Source organism: Grammomys surdaster, unplaced genomic scaffold, assembly GCF_004785775.1.
Source record: "Grammomys surdaster isolate TR1022 unplaced genomic scaffold, NIH_TR_1.0 170, whole genome shotgun sequence".
In the NCBI taxonomy this organism is placed as follows: Eukaryota; Metazoa; Chordata; class Mammalia; order Rodentia; family Muridae; genus Grammomys; species Grammomys surdaster.
In genome coordinates, this window is record NW_021604618.1 from 16677259 (window position 1) to 16704454 (window position 27196).

The 27196-nt window shown below is 39.1% G+C and overlaps 1 protein-coding gene and 1 pseudogene across 2 annotated transcripts in view; one reads left to right on the plus strand and one right to left on the minus strand.

The window, feature by feature from the left end:
• Aqr (aquarius intron-binding spliceosomal factor) overlaps positions 1-27196 on the minus strand; it is a 71762-nt gene that overhangs the window by 11803 nt on the left and 32763 nt on the right. For both annotated transcript variants that reach the window (XM_028766908.1, XM_028766907.1), the window contains exons 16-29: positions 26239-26380; positions 22170-22348; positions 19207-19374; positions 17796-17965; positions 14189-14430; positions 11773-11919; positions 11172-11241; positions 10653-10763; positions 8216-8325; positions 6897-7032; positions 5660-5869; positions 3573-3710; positions 1648-1719; positions 240-427 (exon numbers count right to left, since the gene is read on the minus strand). In XM_028766908.1, coding sequence (XP_028622741.1) covers positions 240-427; positions 1648-1719; positions 3573-3710; positions 5660-5869; positions 6897-7032; positions 8216-8325; positions 10653-10763; positions 11172-11241; positions 11773-11919; positions 14189-14430; positions 17796-17965; positions 19207-19374; positions 22170-22348; positions 26239-26380 — 2083 coding nt within the window. The remainder of the gene's footprint in view (positions 1-239; positions 428-1647; positions 1720-3572; positions 3711-5659; positions 5870-6896; positions 7033-8215; positions 8326-10652; positions 10764-11171; positions 11242-11772; positions 11920-14188; positions 14431-17795; positions 17966-19206; positions 19375-22169; positions 22349-26238; positions 26381-27196) is intronic.
• LOC114620778 lies at positions 16131-16567 on the plus strand (annotated as a pseudogene).

Below are 27196 nucleotides of genomic sequence, written 5' to 3' on the forward strand. Positions count from 1 at the left end.
GGAGGACCTGTGAAGTGGCTGGCAGTCCTTATGAAGTTAAGAACTAGTGTTCTCCCCTTGTTCACTTTTGCTTTAGGTTTTATCATTACATTAAGGTCGTGTCTTGGAGAGAGGATAAAGTGAATCCTTTTCAGTCACTTAATATCAATTTGATGAAGAAAACAATCTTTAGAGGAGGCTAAACTTTATGTAAAAGATCTTTCAGGGAACCTATATTCTAACTTGGAGTGAATCTTCACCTTGCCCTGGCTCTCCCTTGAGCATCAAGGTCCACAGTAGGAACTCCAACCCGTACAAAGCGAGTAAAAAGAGACTGTTCCATATTGGAATACTTCTGAAAGGCCATGTTCTTAATGACTGGAGGCAATTGGTGGTGATCACCAATCATAATCCATCGCTTCAATCGGCTGAATCCGTCCTGAGGATTCTAGAAATGAAAAGTGAGGAAGCACCAAAGTAGTTCAATTAATACATTATGGATGGTTTCTAGCTCACCCCACACACAGGAACTGTTCATCAGACGACATCACTAACTTACAGATTCTCAACCTTCAACAGCTCTCTAAAGAAGCCTAGTGAATTTACACAATGGGCTGGCACTGAAACAAGGGTGCTGGTGCTCCTGACTGAGTTACATGCAGGAGTGGGTGAAGGTCGTTAACAGGACAATCAGAAGACACCTTGAAGATTATGGTCAGCGTTAAGCAAAACATAAGGAAGAAGAAGCAAGCCCAGGGACAGAAGTGGAAAGACGCCAAAGTGAACACTGGGATTAGAGGTATGCCAAGAAGTTCTGAGGAGGAGCTCAAGAGTAAACACCATTAAGAGCTTCATGTACTACTAACTTCAGTTTCTACTCTACATGGCGCTTGTCCAGGAACTACATCTTACATTAGAAATAATAAACATTAACTTTTACATGATAGCATATAAAAGCAACTTTGATAAGTAAATTTATCTGTACACTAAGTGGTCTCTAGTCTTATATTGGTAGTTCCATATTTCGTTTGTAATGCTTCAATTGTAAACAATATTGTATAATAGAAGAACTCAAGATAACACTACTTGCTTTTAAAATTTAGTCACACAATTACGAAAAGCAATGTATCCAAGGAACACCAGAAACATCTGTAGAAACAACTCTTAACAACAACAAAAAGACAAAATAACTCATCTTCCCTCCAAATTAACTAATAATATAATTTTCCTGATTAAAAGTCATCTTTTAAAAACTATGTTATAGATATAAACCTTTAACACTTTTTATTTATTTATTTTTTTTGTTTTTTTTTTTGTTTTTTTGTTTGTTTGGTTTCTTTTTTTTTGAGACAAGGTCTCACTATGTAGCTCTGACTGCCCCGGAACTCGCTTTGTAGACCAGACTGGTCTTGAACTCAGAGTTCCACCCACTTTTGCCTCCTGAGTTCTGGGATTAAAGCCACTAAGCCTGACTTAGAGCATGAATTTTTAAATAGTATGACCAAAGGGAATACAGAGCCATGGGTAGATCAGAGGAAGCGTTCACAGGCTGCAGACAGAACAGCAAACCGTGAGAGCAGAAGAGCACGGAATCAGGACAGGTGGTACCCTAAGTGCAGCCAGGATGCCCATGGATTCTTAACTACGTCTCTGACCTTTAGTTCTTACCTGCAGAAGTAGGGGGATAAATGTTTCTATCTCCAGAATCTGAGCAGCCTCTTCCATTAAAATGTTGTCATACTGAAAAAGAAAATCTAGTCAAAGAGGAGCTGAAAAGCCAAGTAACTAATCACCCTAAGCAAAACAATGGTAAAAAAGCCTTAATAATTTTATATTAAGACAGCAGTGTATAAAGTACACAATCAAATTCGCAGCCTGATTGATCTCCAGTCATGTCCTTAACCTCAGGCGTCCCAACATAATCTATTGGCGAAAGGAGCTCACTGCAATTTCACATTGGTCCTTTCCAGTTTACTTCTCCACATTCTTTACAGGTTAGACTTACTGATTGTACATGTGGTCATTTCCTTAGCATTGTTACCCTTAGGAATCTTATGCATCACAATAATCCACTTCCACCTTCAAGCAGGCTCTGAGTTTATTCTCTAGGGTTCACTCTCTGGAACCACCATTACTAATGGTTCGGGAATCTCCACCATTCCCTTCCTATTCTAAGCCATTGACAGTCAAAGGATTATCATGCTGTTTCAACTCTTTCAAATTCTTTTATGGAAAAAATTAATCCTTAGACATAACCTACTCAAAGGAGTTGTGGTCTGTCTAAAAATACATCTATCTATAAGACTTTAAAATTTTAAGTTTGGCTAGGCATTGCAGCACATACAATTCCAGTAATTCCAGTATTCTGGAGACAGAGGCAGGTGGATCTCTATGACTTTGAGATCAGCCTGGTATATACGTAGCAACCTTCAGGCCAGCTAAGGATATATAGCGAGGCCTTGTCTCAAACATCGAAAAAGTAAAACATCAAAATTGAAAATATTTTTAAAAAACCTACCTACATGGAATAACTTTAGAGCTTTACTGAAAAACATCAGCAAAATTTTGATAAGCAGTATTTTTAGACCTCATACAAAGCTATACAAAACAAGCTAAAAATTCTAGTATTGACTATACTGATATCCTTTGTTATTAAATTCATGTAATTTAGTATCAAATTTTATACACCCACAGATATATATTAGTGCCATGAAGAAATTATTCAGGTGAAAAATTCTCATAAGTATTTTTGCAAAAGGACAAGGTCACACTTGGGTAAGTTCACACTACACATTACTCAGGTATTATATCTGCCCTGCCCTGTGGCTGAGGAATCTTCCCTCTAAGATAACAAGAGTTCTATAACCTAGCATTTACTTGGTACTACTATCTTTCAGTGAGTTTATGTATCTTAAAATTGTTAGCTACTTTCCTCAACAAATGAACTGCAGCCATTGCAGTCAAACTTGTACCTAGCTCTTTATCAAACAACATACCAACCAGGTACAAGTTTACAGATCTGTACTCAGGTGAGAGTTTTGGTTAGTTACTGGCTAGTAGTGATAAAGACAGAAAATTCAAAATTATTACTCAACTGTTACGCTCCACTTTAACTGAGTCATAAACATCGATCCTGCTCATGTGTATCAGACAGTAAGTCATTTTAATATCTCACTTGATGGTATAAATAAAATCATTCTACTACAGACAGTCAATGGGAATTGGATGCATGTTTATTTTATGAATAATGTTTGTAGATAAATGTATTGGGGGTAAAGGATTGTGAAATACTACTTTTATAGCTTTTATATCTATTTAAACAAATAATACTCAGTAAAGATGAAACCTTAACAATGATGGTCTGGTTAGACAATCAAGTGATTGATAGACATATTATTCAAAAATTAAATTAGATTTAACTTCATTAATCATATAAATGTTACATTACCATCTACTTTTAAAAGAGACCATTAAAGCAATTAATTATAAATGAGACCTTTCATAAGAAGTGAACCAATCTAGACCATGACAAAAAGAAAAAAGAAAAAAACCAGAAACTCAATGAGGAGATAACTAAGGATTTACGTCTTTACCTTGAAACCCAACTTGACCAAGTCATGTCGTTTCAAGGCAGCATGAGTACATGTCATAGCAATGATTTTGGCTTCTTTCACCAAGAGGTATTTAGATCTATCCAGTCCACTGCGAAGCAGTTCCGAGGCTCTGAATTCCTATGAATTGAGTTCCAACGAGACAACTTCAGTATAGTAATAATTCATGTGTATACAAGTATAAGCCACCCAATCAGAAAATTCTTGAGAATATTTATATATACTGTATTACATAATTATTTATTATACAGTTATGCATTATTAATATTATGCATAACATAAATCAAGCCTAGTGAACCATAAGAAGATACTAAGCTAAGGCTAATGATTTACAATTCTTTTTGTTATTGGTGCTGTCTGAGTTCAAATAAGAGTTGATATTCAAGCTACAATCTGGACTTTTTTGTACATACAACATTTTCATTATAAGAAAAAACCACTGAATAAAACACCAACCAGCAATATAGCTGCATTATTCAAAGTCCCTCTAAGACTATCTAACATATTCAAATCGTAAACAACTCGTTGTACAAATGACAAGAGGCCTAAAGAGTCAGCCAGGAGATGATCCAATGTAGATACTGGCAACAGCAACAAAGTCACTGCCACTCCTACTAGGAAGGATCAGAAAGAGACTCGGTGTAATCAGAGCCCTAGGACTTGGGTTACCCCACCTGATGGAACTGTCGTGCGCCAGTCTAATAGAAGCTGGAGGAACAGAGGAGATAAAACCAAAGCAGAGTGAACTTTGCTTGTCAACCTCTGGTTTGTCTCTTCTCAACTCCTACCACATCTCTCAGGATCTGCTTAACCCAGCTAAGTCAGCTGACAGAGAAAATAGGGAGGGCCCTGGAATATGCAAGGACTAGTTTGAAGCTCAGCTGTGGCGGAGGATGGACAGGTACAACAATACCAGGTTTCCCCAGACTTAAACATTACACACACCTACTTCAAAAATTTCTTTAACATTTGTTGTGTTTCTCAAATAATGTAAGTATTACTGATTCATGTTAGATAGTATGTACCTCCTGCTCTGTACTTCCTAAGAAGGCAGATGCTACTACACATTGAGTAGTATAATTTTGATGCTATAATTTCCCGGTATAAAATTATCATTATCCTATATAGTTATCTACCTATCCATAAGTTATCATATTTAGGAGATAGAAAAGATACAAAGTCCCTCTTCTAGAGTGACACCTTCATGTATTCTTACTAAGTAAACCAGTCTGAAGATGGCTGCTTATAAGCCTGCTGAGAGGAATGTTTGCCATGGGCGCCCTCCTGGATCTCCAGCAGAGCCTTCTCTATCTGTTTAGTGATGAGCCTTACTTCACTTTCATATCAGGATCAAGCATCCTGTTATACAGGAACCTTACTTTGTGTCTACTGATCAACTAAGAAACAGCTTATCTCAAATTCCCATTTAAAGAACTATTGCTGGGTTTCCTGATGGAGGACTGGTGGCATACCGCTGTAGGCAGAGCGCTTGCCGACTGTGAACAAAGCCTGGGGTTTGAGCTTACTGCTGTATGAATGAGGTATGGTGGTGTGCACCTGCATACACCTGCCATTCCATTACTCAAGAGACAGAGAGCAGGGGCTTAAGGTCATGTTCAGCTACACAATGAATTTGGTATAAAAAAAGAAAATAATCCCTGATGGAAACATTATTTTCCTAAATAGTAGTATCTTTTAGACTAAGAAAGGCAGAATAATAGAGATATAACTCATTTTAATTCTTATTTCTTAACTAAAACTTATCTGACTGAGTGTGATAGTGCATGCCAATATTATAGGCAGAAGTGGGAAGATTTCTGTGAGATTAAGCTAACCTGGGTTTATGTAGAAAGTTCCATGCCAGCTAGGACGGACATGGTAACAGTGTGCAGTCTGTCTGTCTGTCTGTCTGTCTATCTCTCTCGCTCTCTCACACATACAGTAAATATTTTCAAAACCTTTTCTTAATTAACAATATGATTTGCAATATCTTACTATTTAATTTACCTCATTAAAAAGATAAACCAAAAACTTTTAAAGAAAGATGATAACAAGTTGAGAAACCTTACCTCAAGCTGAGTGAAGATTTTCTTAATATGCCTGAAGCACCCTTCGGCGATTTCCATGTCTTCTTCATAAGATCTGCCTTTAAAGATGGGCTGAGGAGCATTGGCAAAATACTCATGGAAGGGGAAGAACGTGGCGACCTCTGCAGCGTCTGGGCAGGCGCTCCCTGTGTTCTTCACCCTGCTCATGTACTCCTCCCACCGGGACATTACCTGCAGGAAAAACTCAAGCTGTACCTTGCTGGCTGGATTATGCTTTAGGTAAAATGAGAGGGAATCTAAAGAAAATGAACTAAACAGCAGGAATCTGAAGCGGAGTACTCTGCAGGACAGTGCATGTCTTGTTTGTTTCACAAAACCCACAAAATCTCATTTCGAACGCACTCAAGAGGTTTGTGCAGCCATTGATGAGATTAAGCCCATTCTCTCAAATTCATTAAAATTTTCAATTTTAGATCATTTCTAAAATATACAAATGGTATTACTCCAACGAGAACAAGTTGCACCAAGTCTGCACTATTTGATTATATTTTAATTCACTAGAAATTATTAGTAATGCAAAGGACTTACCATTTATTCATTTATGTGGTTTCCTGTTTCTCAACAGTTTTCATGCTTAGAAAACTAATCTTAACAAAGTCACAGCCTTAAATTGAAATCAATTAATTCTAAGAGATACTTTATTTCTGGGTATTAGAAAGAACAATATGCTTTTCCTTGTTAGTTGATAAATGACATAATGAAATTATGTCTTTGTACTTTGCTATGACTGAGTAGGTAGAATATTTAGTTACATTCCTATAATGAGGTAGAGAAGGGGGGATATGAAAATAGCAAGAAAGAAGGAAAACGGCTTCAAAGGCAGCAATATTGGCTTTAACTTGGAGTTATTTACAAAGAAAATGGAACCATAAAACAAAAGCACAGGGCCTGGTGAGATGGCTCAGGGTACAGGTGCTTGTCACCAAGCCTACGACCTGAGCTTGATCACTGGAGTTCACAGTGTAAAAGGGGAGAGCCAACTCCACAAGGCTCTCTACACATACAAAATAAACAGGAAAGGGCTAAAAACACTGAAGTAATAATAAAAACAAAGCGTAGTCATAATAGTTTTGGAAATGCCATAAATTTTAAAGTATGAAAATGACAATAACCTTTCAAGAATTATCTGTAGAACTCGAATTACTTTCCTTCTAAGACAAGTACTATGAAGTCTCACTTTAAAAGCCCTTAGTCATACCTGGTATAAGAAGAAATAGCCCGCAGTTTCACAGGTATATGAAGCATCTCCTGGAACTCCCAGACTCTTTTGTAATCGCTTGACTTCTTCTAAGAGTTCTATTCTTCGAGCCAGGACATAGTTAACTCTTCCATACCTAGATTTGTCAGACAAGTAAGAAGGCAAATCTGTAATAAAAAGGCTTTGATAAAATCTATCAACAGAATTCAAGAGAGCATAATAGAAACTAAAATGATCAGTGAGAAAGAAAAAGGTAGGAAGCCCAATTTAATTTACATTTAATTATGAGTGGTTGATAAATTAAATGATAAGTGGTGTATCTTGGGTCACACCACAGAAAGTCATGTAAAGTATAATGGGAGGCCCAATGCTTATATGCGAACATTACAGTCTGAGGAGAGAGAGAAAGCAATCAAGCAAGCTGTCAGTTTTTTGTTCATATAAAACTTCCCACATGTTACAGAGTATTCTGGAGCAGACCAATAGACTAGGAACACGGAGTGGACAGGATGGGCACTTGTACAGCAGTGTCCTGCTTAAACTATCATAAAAGCAGAATGTTTCAAAGTTTGAAAATGCATTCTATGTTATCTGTAGTTTCTAGTGTGTGGTCGAGCACTCAGACCTAGCAGGATCACAAACCCAGCTGAGCGAGAGAGAACAGAAATTTGCATCTGCAGGTGGGAGCCACTGGTGCCCCATCTCCACTGCTCCATTCTCATCAGTGGCCTTAACAGAGGAAACGCCTATGGGAAGAGTTCACAACTATCACCAGGTCATCCAACCCAAGGAGCTACAGCCTCATTGGCTTATACTGTGCTGTTCTCTCTGTGTAACATGCTAGCTTTTTATATGCTAAGTACCTGGTGATCTCTGTAGTAAGTGAACTCTGAGTAGACCAAGCACACTCATATAACAGCCTTCTGATGTCTGTTGTCACATTAGGTCATAGGTCATATTTATGAATGATATCTTAAGTATGTCCATCTATTAACTGTGCTTATTATCTGAATTGCTATGTAAATGAAATGTTATTATAATGGTGAAGAAACAAACTACTAATGGTAGGGAAAATTAGGTTTGTACAATTTTATTCTACTTACAACAAGTGATATTAAATACAGGGTAACCACAAAGAGCTGAAGCTAAAATGAACCACGCCTGCATTTTTAGTTCAACATGAGACTAAGCAGGGGACACCAGAACTATATGAAGTACATTTGATTATCCACACCTCTTCTCTTGGTATTTTCTTAAGAAGGGGTAAAAGGTTAAAAATTCTTTTGTGCATGCGTCACCATCGCCCACCGCTGTCTTACCTGCTAAAGTCTTTCTCTGTCTCCAGCTCTTCTTCTCCATGACCCAGACGCAGGAGATGACGCTCATCAATGTCTAAAGCCATGATTTTCTCAAACAGCTGGTTCAGAGCCTGGTCAGTAAGGCAAATGCATGGCACTGAGTTTAAAAGACTTATTAAATTCATTGAAATAGAACAAGGACTAGTTCCTAGATGGATAGAGAGAGCAATGTGCAGGTATATGCAGAGAGTCAGAAGAAAGCAGGTTTAGTATTAGGCCATTTAGAAACTTTAACAAGATCATATTTAATGTTCAGTGCTTATATTTGCACTATGTACACTTGGCCAAGACTGATTGGAACTATAAAACCACCTATACCTTAAAACTCTATGTCTAATTTATAGACTGCAAGGCTAGTTCAAGGACTAGTTTCTCCAGTGGTGACAGTTCTTAAGATAATAAACTATGCTGAGTTTTACTTCATCCAGCAGCATTCCAAGAGTTGGAGAGAATGGGAAATAATCCAGCAACTGCAAATGGCAGTGAGACAGCAGAACACAGAACGTGAGGGTAGAATCCCGGAGAGGGCCAGAGAGAGAGAGAGAGAGAGAGAGATAGAGAGAGAGAGAGAGAGAGAGAGAGAGAGAGAGAGAGAGAGAGAGAGAGAGAGAGACAGAGAGAGAGAGAGAGACAGAGAGAGAGACAGAGAGAGAGACAGAGACAGCACATCCTCAGCTCTCAGGCCCAAAGCCCGGATCTCTCTATACACTTGCTGTCACAGCCCGCTCTGACAGAAAGCATCTAGAACTCACTACTCTCTACCTCTGAAATGTCCATTTTAAGGGTTCATTCAAATTCTAATATTTATTCTTCAACCTCTGTGGTTAGGAGAAAGTTTTGTAGAAAAGCAAAAAAAATTGAAAAAAGGTAAAAGTCTCATAACTTGGGAAGATACACTAAATAAAGGCACCATTTTCAGTATCACCCCTAGCCAGCATTCTTTCTCACCGATTACAGTCCAGCCCTGCCCTAAGCTAGCATACACATTCAGGCTCCATAGTGTTCCATGTATCCTTTGCTGCCAACATTCTAGCAGATTTAAGAAATGGAAAGCATTACTCTTTTTTTTTTAATTTAAATTTCTTATCATCTAGCTTTTTACACTATTCAACACTCAGGACCCATCAATCGGATTGCATAATATTATTTACCATCTGTACTAAAAATTGAGGCAGAAAATTTATATATTGTAAAATCAGAAAAATGTCAAGATTTTCTTTAGAGATGGAAAGTTGCTGGGGGTGTACTTGGACAAGACAGTCACATGACGACCTGGGAAACAACACAGTTAACAAGACAAATGAAAATGGGCTACGTGACTGCAACTCCACACTGTCACCACACTGACAGACACTGAGGGTCATCTGAATGTCAAAGACAACACGGGCTTCATCAACAAAACCTTCTATGGCTATTTCTGCAAGACAGCTTCTCTAGGACTGCTTCACAATCCCAGCCTAAATAGTATGCACTGTAACAGGTCCTATCAAGGCATGAGACAAAACTCAGTCAGATCCTGTGAGATAATACATGACTTACAGTTTGTGCATCTTAAGAGCTAACTAACAGATATGATTATATAATAAACTTTATTAAACAGAAAGAAGAAAAAAAGTCCTAGCATGTTGTTTTACTGTATTTATTCAGAGGAAGAACAAATTAACTTTCTTCCTAAATCAATAGGTCAAGAAAAATTTGGCATGTTGTACAAGCTACCACTATTTATAAATTCCAAAACCAGTTAAAGCATTCCAGATGAATAAACTGTAGTATTTCTAAAAATAAACAAAACTGCAAATTAAAGAAAGCAAATAACAGAATGTCTTACAATCCAAAAACTGTAGTGCATTGTAAACCAAGATTTCTAAAGATACATCAACTACAGTTCCTGGTAGACCCTGAGAATAAGTTTTTCCAGGTTTACAGGAAAGCAATTTTACTATGGGTTGGGATGCTCTGAGAGTTGCTGGTCACATTTTATGCCAGAGCTAATAAAGCATACTTAACTGTTTCTGACACTCTCAGAAAGATTAACATAGTGATTCTTTATGTAATAGATTTATATGTAGCCTTACAGGTATTTAAACTCAATCCGGTACTAATACACGTTAGATCTCTGTCTGAGGAGTACCCAGTCTACTAAATAAATAATTGCTGATAATGGGGGTGGGGGGCTGGAAACAGCCCTGTGGAGACAGGGGGCGGGTTAAAGGTATGGGATGTGGAACAGTTAGGGGTTGGGGGGAAGTAAAATCTGGAGTGTAAATAAATAAATAAAAAACATAACTGCTGATAAAAGTTAACGTTTTTAATCTCAAAATAAAAAGTCTGAGTATGGATATGTGCATGCACACAGACACACAGACAGACAGACGGACACAGACACAGAGTCAATTACCTGATTGGAATGAGTAACAATTAAAGTCCTTTGCTCTGGAAAATTGTGGTAAATGTTGGATATGATCTGGACTGCAACATCTGTTTTTCCTGTACCAGGTGGGCCCACAACCTATAAAATGACGAACACACATCAAACACTAAGTTATTATGTTATTAGAAAGTAGAAATAAAAAACTTAGAAAAAATAAATAACTAAAAAGCTTCAGTGGGTGGACTCAGTAACACAGTGAACAGGACAGAAGATCCAGGTCTCAGAACCTCATATATCTATGGAAGAACACTAAAAAGTCATGTCACTGACCTGCCTGGAGAAAAAATGTACATAGAAAAAAAGTGTTTAATTAATGGCTGAACTGGTAAGTCTCAGAAATATTTCTGTGGCTACAGCAAAAGGGGGACAGGCCATAGTCTACTGAGTGTCTGAGCACTGAGATGAGCAGTGCCTTCTCCTCATGCACACGATGCTGCGATCATTTAAAGATCCAAAAAGTCAGTTTTTTTTTTTTTTTTTGCTTACCATAGTCAGTCCAGGCTGCATTCCAGCCCTGATGGCCTCTATCTGTGTATGAGTGAACTGGATTGTATTTCTGCAAATAGACGGTTAAATACAAGATGGTTAGAAATGCAGCAAAACGGCATCCAGTGCAGACTCACATAGCCATGATCAGCTCAAACAACCACGTGTACTCATTTGCCTTCCACGTCAAACCTGCTGGTCCCACCCACGCCACAAACCCAGAATGAGTCTTATGGAGAGAGCAGTGTTCCCAATACACTTAGCCTATTTTAGGCCTATTAGCCAGCTGAAGTTCTGGTACCCAAATACACTGGCCCTGTAGTCCCCATCCCATCCCCCCCCCCACACACACACACATACACACAAAGGCCACGGTTATCAGGAGTTCCATGCCTATGTGCCAGTAGCTGTATAATGTTTGCTTTTCAGTGCCAGGAGACATTTCCTTTTGAAACTATAGAGCAATCTAAAGTTTCCCAGCTATTCAGACAATTGATGGACCAAAAGGAAAAAGACCTAAGGTTTCAAAACTATTCCAAGGCTTTAAAAGACTAAGAAAATTTAAAACCATGTTTGTAGCTAAGGCAGGCAGTCAAATTACCGTTTGGGCTGATTGTAAGGATAAGGACCTCTATTAGGAATAACATGAGGTTCCACGATTAAGGTCTTTGCTTCTTCCGTGTCATCGTCTTCCCCGTCTGCATCTTTTCTTTTCTTCCCCTTTCCACTTCTTACTGGGAAAGTTATTCTACAAAAGCAAAACCCCCATTCATTTTAAAAATAAGAAATGGACCAAGTCAGATGAGGTCCTGGAGCTGAAAAGGGGAGTGGACCTGAGACCCCCATCCCTAACCTACAAGCTAAATCCAATTGTCAACCACTTCAAAAGCAAAAATTAGTTTTCTCCAATGGAGTCCCACTGGGTATAGATAGAAACCTGATTCAAGGGTAGGCCCCATGCCCAGCACTGAAGGGTCTCCACAAAACTAATTCAGTGATAATTCTGGGGATTTTTTTCTCATAATGCTTTATTTTTATTTTTTTAACTTACTAGTCTTTTGCTTTTGTATAAGGTTCTGATTTTTTGTTTTTATGGGCTGTGCATGTACATTTGTGTGTGCACATTTCATGCTTTTTCCTTTTCTCCCCATTTGTTTTTAGTAGAGAGGGGTAGGGGAGAGGGCAGGGAGCTGGAAGGGTAGGAAGGTTCTGGGAGGAGATGAGGGAAGGAAGAATGTGATCAGAATAAATTGCAAGGAAAAATTTAACTTTTGATAAAAAAGAAAGAGCTACTATCTTTGAAATTGTATGGAGAGCAAACAGATGTATAAGGAAGACTTGTGATTTATCTCTATATAAACTCTGAAAGAAAAGTACATTTACTAAAATGTTAAGTCTTCCATCTGGGGAAAAACGTCATCCAACTAATGGACAAATCAAAGAAACATTAAGTATCTGAAATATGCATTGTGAAGTGACTCATTCATGTTCATTTCTAAGAAGACTTAAAGAGACTGGTTTCAAAGAACACAGACTTTCAGGGCTTTATAGCCAGAAAGAAAAGACTTCCCCCAGAAAAGAAGGAACAGCAGAAACCACATACAAACTGCTAAGCCAGAGCACAGAGGGCAACAGGGAAAAGGAGGGGCAGACAGCCTGAAGTCTTGTGTGGCAATTCAGGCAACAGGTTCTTAGTCTTGGGTAAGAAGCTAATGTTTTCAATAAATTTCCTAAAACTAAACCAAAAAAAAAAATTAACTCTCTATGTGTACTTTTAACAATCTTCTTTCCCAATCTTAAAGTACAGACAAAAGCTGCTTAGAACTAAAGTGGTGAGGAAGTCACCTTACCAGTAGGCAGAAGCACTCACTTTTCAAGCTAAGGAGTGAATGGCTCTATCTAGTAAATGTACCTGAGAGTTCAAGAAATATACTACCATAGAATCTAAGGGCCCAGAGAAGCAGAAGTCAGGAGGGACAAAGACTATTCTTAATATAAGTCTATGCTACAGATGAGTTATGAGAAAAAACAGATACATAAAAATCAGGAGACAAGAATGCTTTTGTAATAAACAGAATTTAGAGACGAAAGGAGGAAGATTAGGTGTGAATATTATAAAGGATATGTTGGAAGTATGCTGAGTACATATTATGTATACTTAATAGGTTTGTGGAAGCTGCATGCTCTGGTTTCCAGCTAAAGTAGGACCTGAACTCTACCAAAGCGCAGCTTGGCGTATAACTTCTGATGTTTATGAATAAACTCCAGAGGCAGCCAATGGCTCCGTGCACATCACTTTATTCCTACTTAAGAGCTAAAGCCACTCGACATTAACATAACTATTTTGAATACATATTGAATATCTATGATTTGAAACATGAAATTGAAAATGCTCTAGAATTTTAAACATTTGTGATACTCAGACAATCCTCAAACACTTTGAATTTTAGAACATTTTGGGCTTTTGGACTTTCAGATTAGGAATATTCAACTGGTGATGTCTATGGAAATATTTCAAAATCGGAAAAAACTCCAAACCTAAAGTATCTCTGGTAGCAAACATTTTAAATAAAGGATACTCAAAAAAAGATTTAAAACCTGAACAAGGCAGGCAGAGTTGAAAGAAAACTTTAGGGTTTTAAAATCAAAATGAAGTTCAATCTCACATGCCTGTATGGTCACAGATAGGGAACACAGTAGACTGTGTGTGAGCTGTACAGGCATATTTCTTTAGTCAGCTACTATATTCATATAGTTCTTTCCAAATCACAGACACTTACTGATCTCTTTTGAGACATGAAGCTACTTTTAATGTAGTCTTAAAAATAGCTTCTGTACTAAGAGTCAGGAATAGACTCAAATATAATAGTCTTATCCCAGTGATTATTACAGCAAAGCTAAGGACTGCCAAAATGAAATCCAGACACAATGCTTAAAACTCACTTAGTCACCAGTGCTGATGCTAATACAGACAGACTACAGACTGGCTGCCAAGAGCAGATCCATTCCGATTTTACCTGAAAGGGGGTATTTGTAGAGCTGGGTCATTCACAGTCACTTTGACATTATGACCAGGAAAGCTGGCTTTTAAATGTTCAATGGAGAGAAAAGTGTCATTGAAATCCAGGGTAGCAATCTGATTGGGCATTTTTGAATAATGGGCACTACTTGGGTCCCCATAACCTAAAATGATGTCATGCAGCCAGTCCGGTACCACGCAGTCGGTATTCATCAGATTCCGAATAGTCTCCAACACAGCCTGGCAGTAAAGGGACAGAAAAGTATTGTGTCAGTAGATATCTCGAACATTTGCACTTCGCTGGAATGCAGAGCTGACGGCACCGATCCGGAATGCCCATGTGTTTAAAGGCAAGAAGCTATTTTCTGCTGACAGGTGCTTGGCAAGACTGAATCAACAGCTATATTTTCAGTTGATACCATATACTAAGTCAAACAAAAGAACTAACTTAGTAAGAACAGTTTATCCACTAAGAATTCACTTAGATAGAATGACATAAATAAGCTTGCCACTTGACTCCTATTGAGCAGGATGAAATAAGATTCATGCCAGCTCAATTAAAAAAAAAAAGATAAAGAAAATTACAAAACAGGCCCTGAAAAACAAATTCTTCCTTATAAACTTGAGTTTTTCCCTCCCCATAGTGCATAGCTGTTAGGTGAAACTGCAGCACAATTTATAAACGCTAAGGTCAGCATGGAAAGAAAGAAATAAAGCAAACACATTGATAAGAGTGTCACACATGAAGAAGTAAAAACTGGTACCATAATAAGAGGGTACTTCAGTAGACAGCACATTTCTGTCAAAAGGAATTAACAGAGCCCAGAACATTTTTCAGGATATTCAAAAACCATTCGGATAAAGTAACAAATCCCAATATGTAAATTAGGAGGCAAGGCCTAATTTCAAAGAACACAGTAACCAAATCAATGGTTTTTAAACTCAGGATCCTAGCACAGTTTACATAAGGGATAGGTGACAGACAGGAAGATGTGCACTTCGTGTAACACCGATGAGGAAGAAGAGAGCTCTGGGTTTAAGGAACTCTTAAACCTAGTAGAGATGAAGGAAGGCACAGACCAGGACAAGAAACACCAGATTGTAACAACTGGTAAAGAATCTTACAAAATTCAACAGAATTCACCACAGGAGATGTGAGATGGTGGGGGGAATAGACTTGACATTAGGAAAAGCTTCAAACAGGAAGGTGGCATTTTACTTTAGTGCAACAAAGAATTTCTGGATAGTTACAGAAATGTTCTAAGTAGCAGAATAAAAGCATCAGTGTGCAAGACAGTTAGAAAATATATATCAATAGGACTATGAAGAGATTAGAGAAAGGTGGCCATCCCAACGGTCCAGGCAAGAAATGGAAGACCCAGATTAGAACTCGTTGCATTGACTGGACATGCAATTGAAGCCATGAAAGAGATGAGGGATCTGCCAGAGCACAGGAAACAGCACAGGCCGCTCACTGCTCTCTCTGCGTCAAGACCTGAACGCCTCCTGTACTTCCCTTAAGTCATGTTTGCATCTGCTAACCTTTGATGATAATGATTTATATTTCTTTCTTCTTTGATTAACAGTTAGGGAATAAACTGTCTTACCTCTACAACTCCCATATAACTAAGCACAACAGCATTTACACAGAAGACAGTAAATAGAGTGGCAAATAAAGAAATACTCTGTAGACTTCAGTTATGTGCCTGAGATTCACTTATTGAAAAGTCAAGGTGAGACTAGCCTAGCTCCTGTACAACCTGGAAACAGACGTCTCCTAAGTGACACTTAAACTGTGTTGCTTGTGTCAAGTGGAAGAACAAACCCTAAATATACCCGAGGAAAATCATCTAGAGGGACACAGTGTAAAGTCTTATCTAAAGAACAGGGTGGCCTCTCTGTCTTCTCTACCCTGGGAGCAGCTCTCCTGCCTTAGCCCTTCACCCCTGAAAATGGATGCCCGCTCCAAGTTCGTCTCTACCCGCTCCCTGATCAGGAGCACCTCTCAGCTGCTGAGTCATCCGCTGTCTGCAGTGGAGTTGAAGTGACCACAGATGCCAACAGATGAGGGGGCCTCAGCAGCTTGGCGGTCTGGTGACCTCTGACCTTACTTATCCCTAGCTGCAGCTTCCAAATCAGCACCATTTCACGAGACATTGACACAGCGGCCAAGTTCATTGGAGCTGGGCCTGCTACAGTTGGGGTGGCTGGCTCTGAGGCAGGGATTGGGACTGATTTTGGGAGTCTCATCATTGGCTATGCCAGGAACCCTTCTCTGAAGCAATAGCTCTTCTTTGCGATTCTGGGCTCTGCCCTCTCAGAGGCCATGGGGCTCTTATGCCTAATGGAGGCCTTTCTCATCCTCTTCGCCATGTAAAACAGCTGTTTCCACTTCCACCTCCCAAAGTTCTTTCGTGTCTCGTCTGCACTGTATGTTCCTTTTCCTGTACCTCCCCAAGAATCTGGAGAAAGTGCTTGGCTCAGGGTTTGACAGAAAGAAGATAAATACTTTATTAATAATAATAATAAAAAAGAACAGGGTGTATGATCAGTGTGGCTACAGTGAGGTGAGGAAGGAAATGGAGGACATGATAGGGAAGCTACAGCAAATGATGGCATAACAGCAGTGTCTTGGATAATTAAACACTCTTCGATGTGATGAGAAACCATTAGAGTGCAGAACAGGGGCACTGAAGGATAACAAACATTTTGAAAGAACGGCACAGAGGCTACAGAGAGAGTAATGTAAGGGAGGGGCTGAGAGGAATGAACCAGGGACATGAAATGAGGGTGTCTGGATATGGCATGGCGGCGGTGGCAAGCCACTCAGTACTGACAGATGCTCATGGAGTAGGAGAGAAAGAAGTCAGAGACTCCACCACTGTACTTGTCTTTGGTGAAACAAGAGATGGAGAATAAACTCCTGCATCTGAGAGCTGTTTTCTCACACACAGCAACATCATGAAAATGTAAGGGAGTGATAGAACTGGATAAGCAATGCGGCATGGATCAGAGAGGAAAGAAAGGCACCCTGCAAAAAGTGGGTGCTTCCAATGTTAAGACAACTTCAAATAACAGTGCTCCTCGTAGTCACTACAAGCCTCCCATGTGACCACAGGACAGGTACTTTCAGATCTTCCTTTACTAAAACACTTGTAAACTATGAAAGCAAACACTAGAAGCGCCAGTGTCTCCCTGAGAGAAGTGTGTCTATACACTGTATCAGAGAATCAGTCAGCATGATGTCCCACATCTGTCTTCTCAAGACATCTGGAGCACACATACATTTGACTTACAAAAGACGATCCAGTAAATGAGTGAATAGTATTCTTCCTCAGCTTGTTCTGGGCTTTAACAGCACCTCATGTAAAAGGGAGTTGACCTTCAGAGCAAAACCTGGATTCATCTATAAGTTTCCAATTTCTTCAAAAGCCAGAACAGATTTAACAGAAGGATTTCCTTAAATGTCATATTTAATCAATATGCTATGAATTTAAGACTGAAGTTAAAATTTACTTAAACTCCTCTACCCAGCATGTATGTGCTCCTTTTTTGGATTTCATTACTACGACATAAGGACTTTTAGCTATAGAACTGAACATTACCTTGAAGTTATTCTCTTTCGGTTTCCTCCTCATTATGACATTGAAAGTGTCATACACGTCTTCGGCTCCGTTTTGTATAGTATTGGTCATATCCTGTTGATACTGGTTTGGATCCAAAAATACTCGAAATGTCCTTGACTCTCCCCTAAGATTGGGTCTGGGTTCAGGTCCTAGATATTTTTTAAGAATTTGTTAAATGAAATATGTATTTTTGTTTAACTATGAAAGTAAGTTAAAAGTCCTTCTTTCACAGAAATGGTAAGCCACTAAACTCACCTCCAATATCCCCCCATGACTGAACTGTCCTGCACTTAGACATTTCGGATTCAAAGTTAAAGGTATAGTCCTGCTTGTCTAAATTCTTATCATTTCTTACAACTCATGTCCTATGCTGATGAAATTCCACAAACTGTAACCATGTGCAGACGCTCCTAACTAAGCCAGGAGTGCTTGTGCGGCCAAAGGCCTTTGCTCACAGTCCCTATGAGTGACTCACATGTGGACACATATCAAGTGTCCTTTAGTCTAAGCACACATGAAGTTACATGCCTGCAGATGTGTGTCTTATTTTAGGAATTAAGGAGTACACTTTTTATTTCTTAATTTGACAGTGGGTTTATTACTTTTCTCAACTTTCCAGATTCTACCTAACATCACCAACTGGAAAGAAATCTCACATACAGAGAAATGTGAAAAAAAGAACCCTGGAATGCTCAGTGCCTCAACTTCCTTCCTTTGCTGGGGTCTAACTTTGGTCTCATTTTGTGACACAAAGTTCATCTCACCCAGTTTTCATTCCCTTCTGTCTCCTTAAACTCTAGAACTGAATAGCTGAAGCATCAGTAGTCTAAGCATCAGCTATTGCCAGAGCTCAAAATTACAGGTGAAATGAACTCAAGTTTGAAGGGATGCTCAGCCACCACACTGTGAAAGATGCATGAGTTGTAAAAGGGTCAAGACAGATCAACAATTTCAGATATCACCAGTAATACCCAAGAAGAGTAAGCCGACCCCATGAAACAGCTTTTAAAGCCACTTATTTGTTTGTGTGTTGTATTTGTGTGTGTGTGTGTGCACACGCATGCATACGTGTGTGCATGTGCATGTGTGTATGTGTGTGTATAGAGGTCAGAAGGATTATACATGTGTTTGCTACCGTGCCTGGCATGCTCAGAAATATTAAAAATCTTGTCTTGGAAAATTCAACTCACTTAATGGTTTTTTGTTTTCAAAAAACTGGTTTTTTTTTTTTTTTGCAGTGCCAGGATCAAACCTAAGATGCACATACACAGCACATGCTAGGCAAATGTCCTATAACCACAGATACTGTCTACTATATAAAACAACTGAAAGTTTTACAAAATAAGCCAGCACAGAAGTGTGCCATTCTCTCACACACAGGTCACCATACCATCTTCGATGACTCGTCCTTTGTCATCCAGCATGCCCTGGATTTCACAGCCTCTGACGTACACCAGACCAACTTGCTCAATAAAAGGTCTCCTTCTGTCAAACTTAGTGCCATAAGGTTTTGTGGGACGCACGGTAATTAAAAAGCATACATCGTGTTTGCGAAGACCTAGTAAAACATAAATACAGTTTTACTTACTAGAATTACATTGTTTTTTGGCTTTTCATTGGCAAATTCTTAACCTTTTTAAAGGAGAGATTAAAAAAAACATTAAAAATAAAAAGGATGACCAATAATATATTTTGTATTAGAACATAATTATGTTTCCTATAGTTTTTAATATTCAATATTTCATAGCAGTAATTAAAAGGAAGATCTTCCTAAATTAAAATTAGAAACTTCTGTGTCATGAATTAATTACTGGGTAAGACTTCCAAGTCATGTTACGGATCCAAAATTGGACGTTCATCACCATTCTTATTTTTAATTCTTATTAAGTAACTGAAAATATGGCTGGCATATAACTCATAGTCATCAAGTTTCTACCATCATTTTGGTTATCCATCAGTGTCATTCCTAACAGCCTGAGTGCACTGTCCTAAAACAGGTTAGCCCGAGAATAATTCATCAAAGCACAGGACTGTTAGCCACAGATGGTTATCCAAAGAATATGGCTCAACGTACAGTTTCAGTCAGCAAACAGGGAAATCTTTCCAAGTGAATGTCAAGAGGCAAGGTATTAGTGTCAAAATCCAAAATTTCTGGCTTCCTGGCTTCCTCAGTAACACTGACACAGAAAGAACAGGAACACTAAAGTGTTAGTGACACTTACAACATGGAAGGTCACATCACTTCATCCTTGTTTCTTCCCGATCTATTATTTTTACCATTATATGACTGAAATGAAAATTTATATAGTCTGTCTGCTTAGAATCTTGGAAAAAGAACACACAATTAGATTAAGACACCAATGTCAGTGGTGTGTGGCTAACAGGACTGGCGACATCATGGCTCCCTGCAGTGTGAGTGTAAGTAAAGCTAAAAGGAGCTCAAATCTGCAAGAACGAAATTAGATGAGAGGGGCAGAAGCGCCGAGGAGAACTGTGAAGAGCGATGTTCTGCTGAGTGACGCTGCCATTCAGCCTAGAGTCTGTACAACGCAAATTTCCGGCTTTAGTGACAAAGAACGGGTCCTGAGAAGACCCCATTAATGCAAGAGTCGGTTTTTGACATCAGTAGGGATAGCTGACTGAGTATCCCTCCAAAACCAGACCATAACAGCAGGAGACTCCTCACTTAAAAAGCTGTGCTACATACAATGAGCTTGCCTTTCTCCTCAAGCATTTGTAGCCACCCACCTTTTGAAAGGGTGTTTGAAAGCAAAACTCAATGTTGTTTCCATATGGGGTAATAATAGAGGCCCAAGTCTTGAGGGGATGGGAGGACAGTTCTGTAATTTTTAGTTGAAACATTTCAAAGCTATTGCTTGACAGACAACATTCGTTATTGTTTACAGCCTTCCGCTCAGTTTCTGCTCCCATCTCTGATTAATAGAGAGGATGAACTAGGGCCCAGGCTTTGGAAAGAGCACTTCTCTTTCTGTGATGTGCCAATGAATCACTCATCCCTAAGGACTCACGGCATCCTGTCTTGTCCATCAGAGCACTCTATCTCTTACTCTACCAAGGGCCTATGGTAACGGAGGGAGTGAGGGAAGATAGGAAGGGATTTGGCGAAGGGAAAGGGAGAGAAAGCAAATTAAGAACTACATTAAAAAATCCCTTCAGGTATTTCAGGTAGCTGTCTCCAGAGCAATAGAGAGAGGGCTCTGTCAGGAGAGTTCCTTCTCTCCCCTTAACTTTACAAGGGAGACCAGTTATCTCCTGCAAAAGACTTTAAACTTCTGGGGTGCCAATAAGTTACTTCATTTTAATGCCCAGCATAAAATAGTGTTAGATACCTCCTTAAGTTTCCAGGGGTAATAAATACAAGACCCTCCCAGCAACTAATGACTTCTCAAGGCACAGCAATCATAAAGGTGCACAAGGTTCTAAACGGATAATGCAACAGACTGGGACTCATAGAAAGATACAGGACTCAAAAACAATCTGTCACAAATGATACCCACCAAAGCAGCCATTTGTCCAACACTTGGCCAACTTCACTGCTGCGTTCCTTCAGAATTCCCTTTTAAGTCTAACATATGCTCCTCGTGGTTACTGCTATGCAGGGAGCTATAATTTCTGAAAACTGATCCCTTTCCTTCTGGCGTTTGAAGAAGGTAGCTGGAGATTAAACCTCCTGGCTGCTGTCTCTCACCACAGGGCAGCGAGGGGGGAAACTCTTAGACAGCTGGGAATGGTGTGTGTGTGTGTGTGTGCGCGCGTGTGTGTATGTGTGTGTGTGTGTGTATGTGTTGATGCAAAAGTGCCCACTGTCCACCAGTTCAGAGCCAGTTCTTACGCAAGTGTAAGCCAAGTTTTAACTCTTTTTCACTTAGTATTTTAGAACACAGTTTCTCAAAAAGCTAACTATGATACACAATGCTGTTCTCATCTTTTCAGAATATTCCTTATCTCCGCTTACACTGCAAATGAGTGTAAGTTATATACGATTCCCCTTCAGGAGAATCCTTAATGCTTTTATGTTGATCTACAAATCTAGCAAACACTGAACTAATTTTACAATTTCTTCACAGTTTGCTTTGCAAACTGCAATCTTTAGAATACTCTGATACTTATGATTGCTATTAAAATATTGAGATACTTACAATACTCTTGTATAATTCTTAGTATTTTCACAACTAATTACAAAGACAACTACAAAGCTTTAAATTTTAAGAATAAAACTGAGTAAGAATTTAAAAGGATAATATTTAGTAAAAGCACTCGACCAGTGCTCTAAACGAAAAGCTTTAAATTAAAGAGGCAAAAGGTGGCATCACTTTTGAAACGGCAAGTTACCTTCCCACTCATCCTTGATGTGGTCTCTGACATTCAGATTGATGGTGACATCTGCACGAACGCGAGTTGGCCAGTTTTCACCGATGTTGGGTTTGGCAACCTCGACTACAGTGAAAGCCACAATGGGCTGAGCCATTCGTGCCCAGCCACCAAACACTACACCGCCATACTCAGACTGCCTGCAATCCAAAGCAGTGCATGATTACACAAACACGAACTTTACAGCTTTACACAAGTACAGTGTGGGAGGGTACATGTTCAGCTCTTGGTTAAGTCTGACTACTACTGGCCATCTATGGTAAGGGCCCTTTCTTCTTATGGAACGAACAGTATGCTATATTAGACATGTGGACACCCATTTTCTTTACTTGTTCATCTCTACATTGTCACAGGTTGTTTCCTATCTTGGCTGTTGACAACAGTGCTGCACTGAGCATTAAGTACAGGTATCTCTTTCCAGACAGTATTTTAGTTCCCATTAACACATATCCACAAGTAGATGACTGCACATGACTCCCTTTCTAATCAGGGGAATTCCTGCACTGTCTTCTATGATGGCTGCACAATCATACACCCCGCAGAAATGCATAGGGTTTTCATGTTCTTAAATCACCTTGTTGATACTTCCTTCTTAACAAGATGGTTGGTTATCTAGTGGCTGGATCTGCATTTCCCAGATGAATACAGGCCTGAGCACCCCCTGCTTATAGCTGCTGGCTACCTTTACGTCTTCATTGCAAGCATGTCCATTTAGGATGTCTGACATTCTTTTTTTTTTTTTTTAATTATTTTTGTGTTGAGTCGTCTATGTCCTTATATGTCTGACTTATCTTTAATTAAATACAGGTCACAAGTGTTTCCTCGCATGGCACAGTTGTACAGAAGCTCATTACTTTCACGCACTTCTACTCACTAGTACAGTTTTCTTTTTGCTTCCTCTATTTTGGTGTCAAAATCCAAGACAAAAACAAAAGCAAAATTAAAAGTGCTAAGAGCAATGTCATGGTAACTTTTCCTCTGCTTTCTTCCAAAAGTTTCATGTCTCAAGCTTAAGTTTAATCTGTTTAAATTCATCTTATACTATAAGGCAGTGATCTTTCGCATGCAGGTCTAGCTTTGCTCTACTGAAAATACTCTTCTTACTGTCCTACACAGTGCAAGTGTTAACATATGCATCACTTTATTCCTGGCCTTTCTACTGTTGCCTATTTGTGCATGTCCTGGGAGCAGGGGTTGCTTGCTTCCTTCTTTCCTTCTTCCTTCCTTCCTTCCTTCCTTCCTTCCTTCCTTCCTTCCTTCCTTCCTTTCTTTTTTTTCAAGACATGGTTTCTTTGTGTAGCCCTAGCTGTCCTAGAACTCACTCTATAGTAGACCAGGCTGGCCTTGAATCAGAGATCCACCTGCCTCTGCCTCCAGAGGGTTGGTATTAAAGGTACATGCCACCACTGCTGTATGTCCCTGTTTTTATGTCTATTAAGAACTGTTTTGATCATAGTAGCTCTGTAATATCATTCGAAATCAGGAAATACAATGTCTCTAGTTTCACTGTCTCCAACTGAAATGGGTCCAGGTACTCTCCCTTTCATTTACTGACAGGAATGTGCAGTCCTTGGAGAACTCCTCTTAGCTTCCCTTAGAGAAGAGTCTGTTCATATGGCATCGCCTTCATTTTAGAGGACAGTTCTACTTAGGTTTATTTTATCTTTTTCTTCTCTTAAATAATTTCAACTACTAACATTTTCACCTTTTGTTCTTTATGTTCTTAGGCTATACTTAAAATACATTTCTAGAATAAGCTATTATTTTAAAAACTTAAAAACATGCAAGAATCCTCATTGAAATATACTACCTTAAATCCCTTAAAATATCTTTAAAAATATCAGAGGGGAAATTAATTAACAAGTAGCAGCAACACCCAAATAGTCATTCTTACTTATGTTACTTCAACTTGCATTAAAAATTAACTTTAATTTTTACATTAAATGGTGTATTTAGAACAGAACTAAGGCAGCACTTTGAAACTTAAAAGTTAATTCCAAAACAACATTCCAAAAAATTTAAATTACCTCCATTATAAAGATTCTGTGCTGTAACTAAAAACTGTACAATTTTATAACATCAAGGCAAAACTAAGAATAAAAGTCCTACACTGTAGGACTTAGCACTGGGACAGCTCCTGGGAAGCATGACAATATGCTGAACCCTGTAAAGGAGCCCCTTCCTCCACTCTCACTGCCTTACCCGAGGGCAACTCATACTGTCTTGTGGAACTCATTCACTGTAAACGTACAATTCAGGGGTTTTAGTAAGTGCACACAATATGTATGTAACATCACAGTCTACCTTTAGAACATCTGCATTGTCCCTGAAGAGGGATTTCCTTCATCCGTCAGTCTCTGCCTACCCCAGGCAGCCTCTAATCTGGTCCCTTCACTTTGTTTTCTTACAGAACTGAAACATAAAGCATTAAGGACAGACTTCTGCCATGTGGAAGCACATCATCTTGTACTGCTGTCCCAGTGGCTTTAGTCATGGGAAACATGACCTAAACCATGTAATGGGCAAGCGTTCTTGGGCTTCTTTCCGCCCTTGTGGTGTGGACCTGCCCCTGCAGAAATCCCTTCCTGGGCATCAGTGTGAAAACTTTAGAAGGATTTTAGAAGGATTTATTATTTCAAATATGAACAAATTAACTCCAAAAGTTAACATTTTCTTTCATCTTCCAATAAAAAAAAAATAAGAGAGAAATTAAAAAATCCTCTATTAATAGAGAATAAAAACCATGAGTAATTGTTTGTTTTCTTTGTAAGTATGCTTGACATTTAAATTAAATGTACAAGTGAATTCTATTTACTTAAGTGGGAGTTAATAAATCCCTATTTTGCAAAATGGCCAAAATTAGGCTCTAAATCTAGACACATAAGTGCAAGGTAACCATAAATTGTAAAGGAGTTTCTGGATCAAGTGCTCCCACAGGGTCCGAACAATGGGCAATAATTTCAGCAAAGCTGTGGGCAGGGATGAACAGCCAGTGGATGTACAAATTTCACAATCCTAGCCTACTTACTGATGCAACTGATTATTAAGTCAAAAATACTTTGTACTGGGTTTTACAGTCTCATCCAGAATAACTTCTCACATAATAATTAAAAAAATAGAACTGATTATAAAATGAAATATGGAAGTGCAAAATAGATCATAACCACAGAGCCTGTGGTCGCTCTCTGTAGTGAGGGAAGCGAGAAGGCTGGGGAACACCTACAGAGGTTCAGACTCCACACACTGTCAGGCTTTCCAGACAGTCAGGATCACTATGTGTGTGTATCTGCTATGCCTGACGGGTAATGATTCACTTCACAAATAAAGCTGGCTCATTTGCAATCACTTGTTTCTAACCATCTACTTAGAAACAGTGAATAAAAAGAATTTACCCAAAGTTACTCATGGGTAAAATTCCAAAATTAACCTTTACAAATCTCATAATACAACTCTGTCTACCATAGTTAGAACAAAAGAATTTTCTTAAAGAACCTCTCCAGATAAAGCCAGGAGACGGAGAGTTAAGTTTGAACTGAAAACATTCTCAAGTAAGTAGACTCCTAAGTGAACCTTCCATTCCAATGTGCTCCTCACAGATTCTGCAATATCCTCAGCCCTGCAGGTCACTGGGCACTGACTCACACTTCTAGCTAGTCATGGGGAGAGTGGTTAGAACAGCACCCCTGTCTGATAAACCTCGCCCAAGACCAATGAAGTTCAACCTGCCCTGGTCCAGGACTGCTGGCCCCTCTTCACCCTGTTACTGATATCTACTGATTTCTCCCCTTCCCTGCGTAACATGACCTCTTCTCCCTTCTCTCTAGGTCCCCTGCCACACCTCCAAGGTACTCAATTACATATTTTATATTTTAGCACTTCTGTGTGAAGAGAATTCACATTATAAAAATCCTCAAATAATGGGTACCTTTGGTAGGTATCTTCACATTGCTAAGCACACTGATTTTCCTATCACGGTATATCAGATACTGCACACACATTTCTGCATTACAGATGGCATCACTTTACTGACCATGGCTTCATTCTGCTGACACTGTCCTCGATGTCTTGTCTAATTTCGTAAGTTGATTCTAAGCGGAAGAGATTAAAGTTCCTCAGGAGATAGTCATGTAGAGTTAAAAACTGCAAATTCAACTTTGGAAGAGCAAGACAGCCTGGAAAAGAAAACAGCATCGATGACTGCACTATCCTTTTAATCAGCCATCTGGTCTATATACAAAACACACCAGCAGCTGGAAAAGCAGCTACTAATGTCTGTGGAGCAGACACACCTCCGCATTTCCATTTGCACAGGCTACACAGGCTATCTTGTGATAACTGATGTTTAGATACAACTGTTCATACAAGTAATCTACATAGCAGCATTTCACAGGCCAGCAGTGCTTCTTAAATGTTTCCAAAGATGCTTAAAGAATGTTAGCAGCTTAAAGACTCCTTCCTCTTGCACCCAATTCAAGCTATCCAAATTGTGAAGTGCATAACAGTAGCATAAACTCACCCTGTGGCAAAACATACCACATAAAAGGAAATATGATGATGATATGTTGCCTAAAGAGAACTCCAAAGATGCCTGACAAATCACGTTTTTATACATTAGCTACAGCACCACAGCAGTAATAAGAGAACTTAGAGACAAGAATTGATGTGCCAAATTATCACATTGTTTTTATTAGCAAACACTGACTTACACTGAGTCGCTGCCTCTCAGGCATAGGCTGAAGGAAAGTTGTCCCATTTTCATTAAAAAACCCAAAAACCTGTTAGCACCTTGCAACCCTCACTTGAATTACAAATGGCTACACAGACAGGAATGAGTTCCTCGTGGCATCTCCGTGTATATGTTCACACCTTGTTCTCATTAGGTGTCCTCCCTTTGTTTCCTAGTACTCCTTCCTGGCCCAGCTAGTTCTCTTCCTTCCCTAGACAGACCAACCTCTGCTGTATTACATGAATCCCACTACCCTATTTCT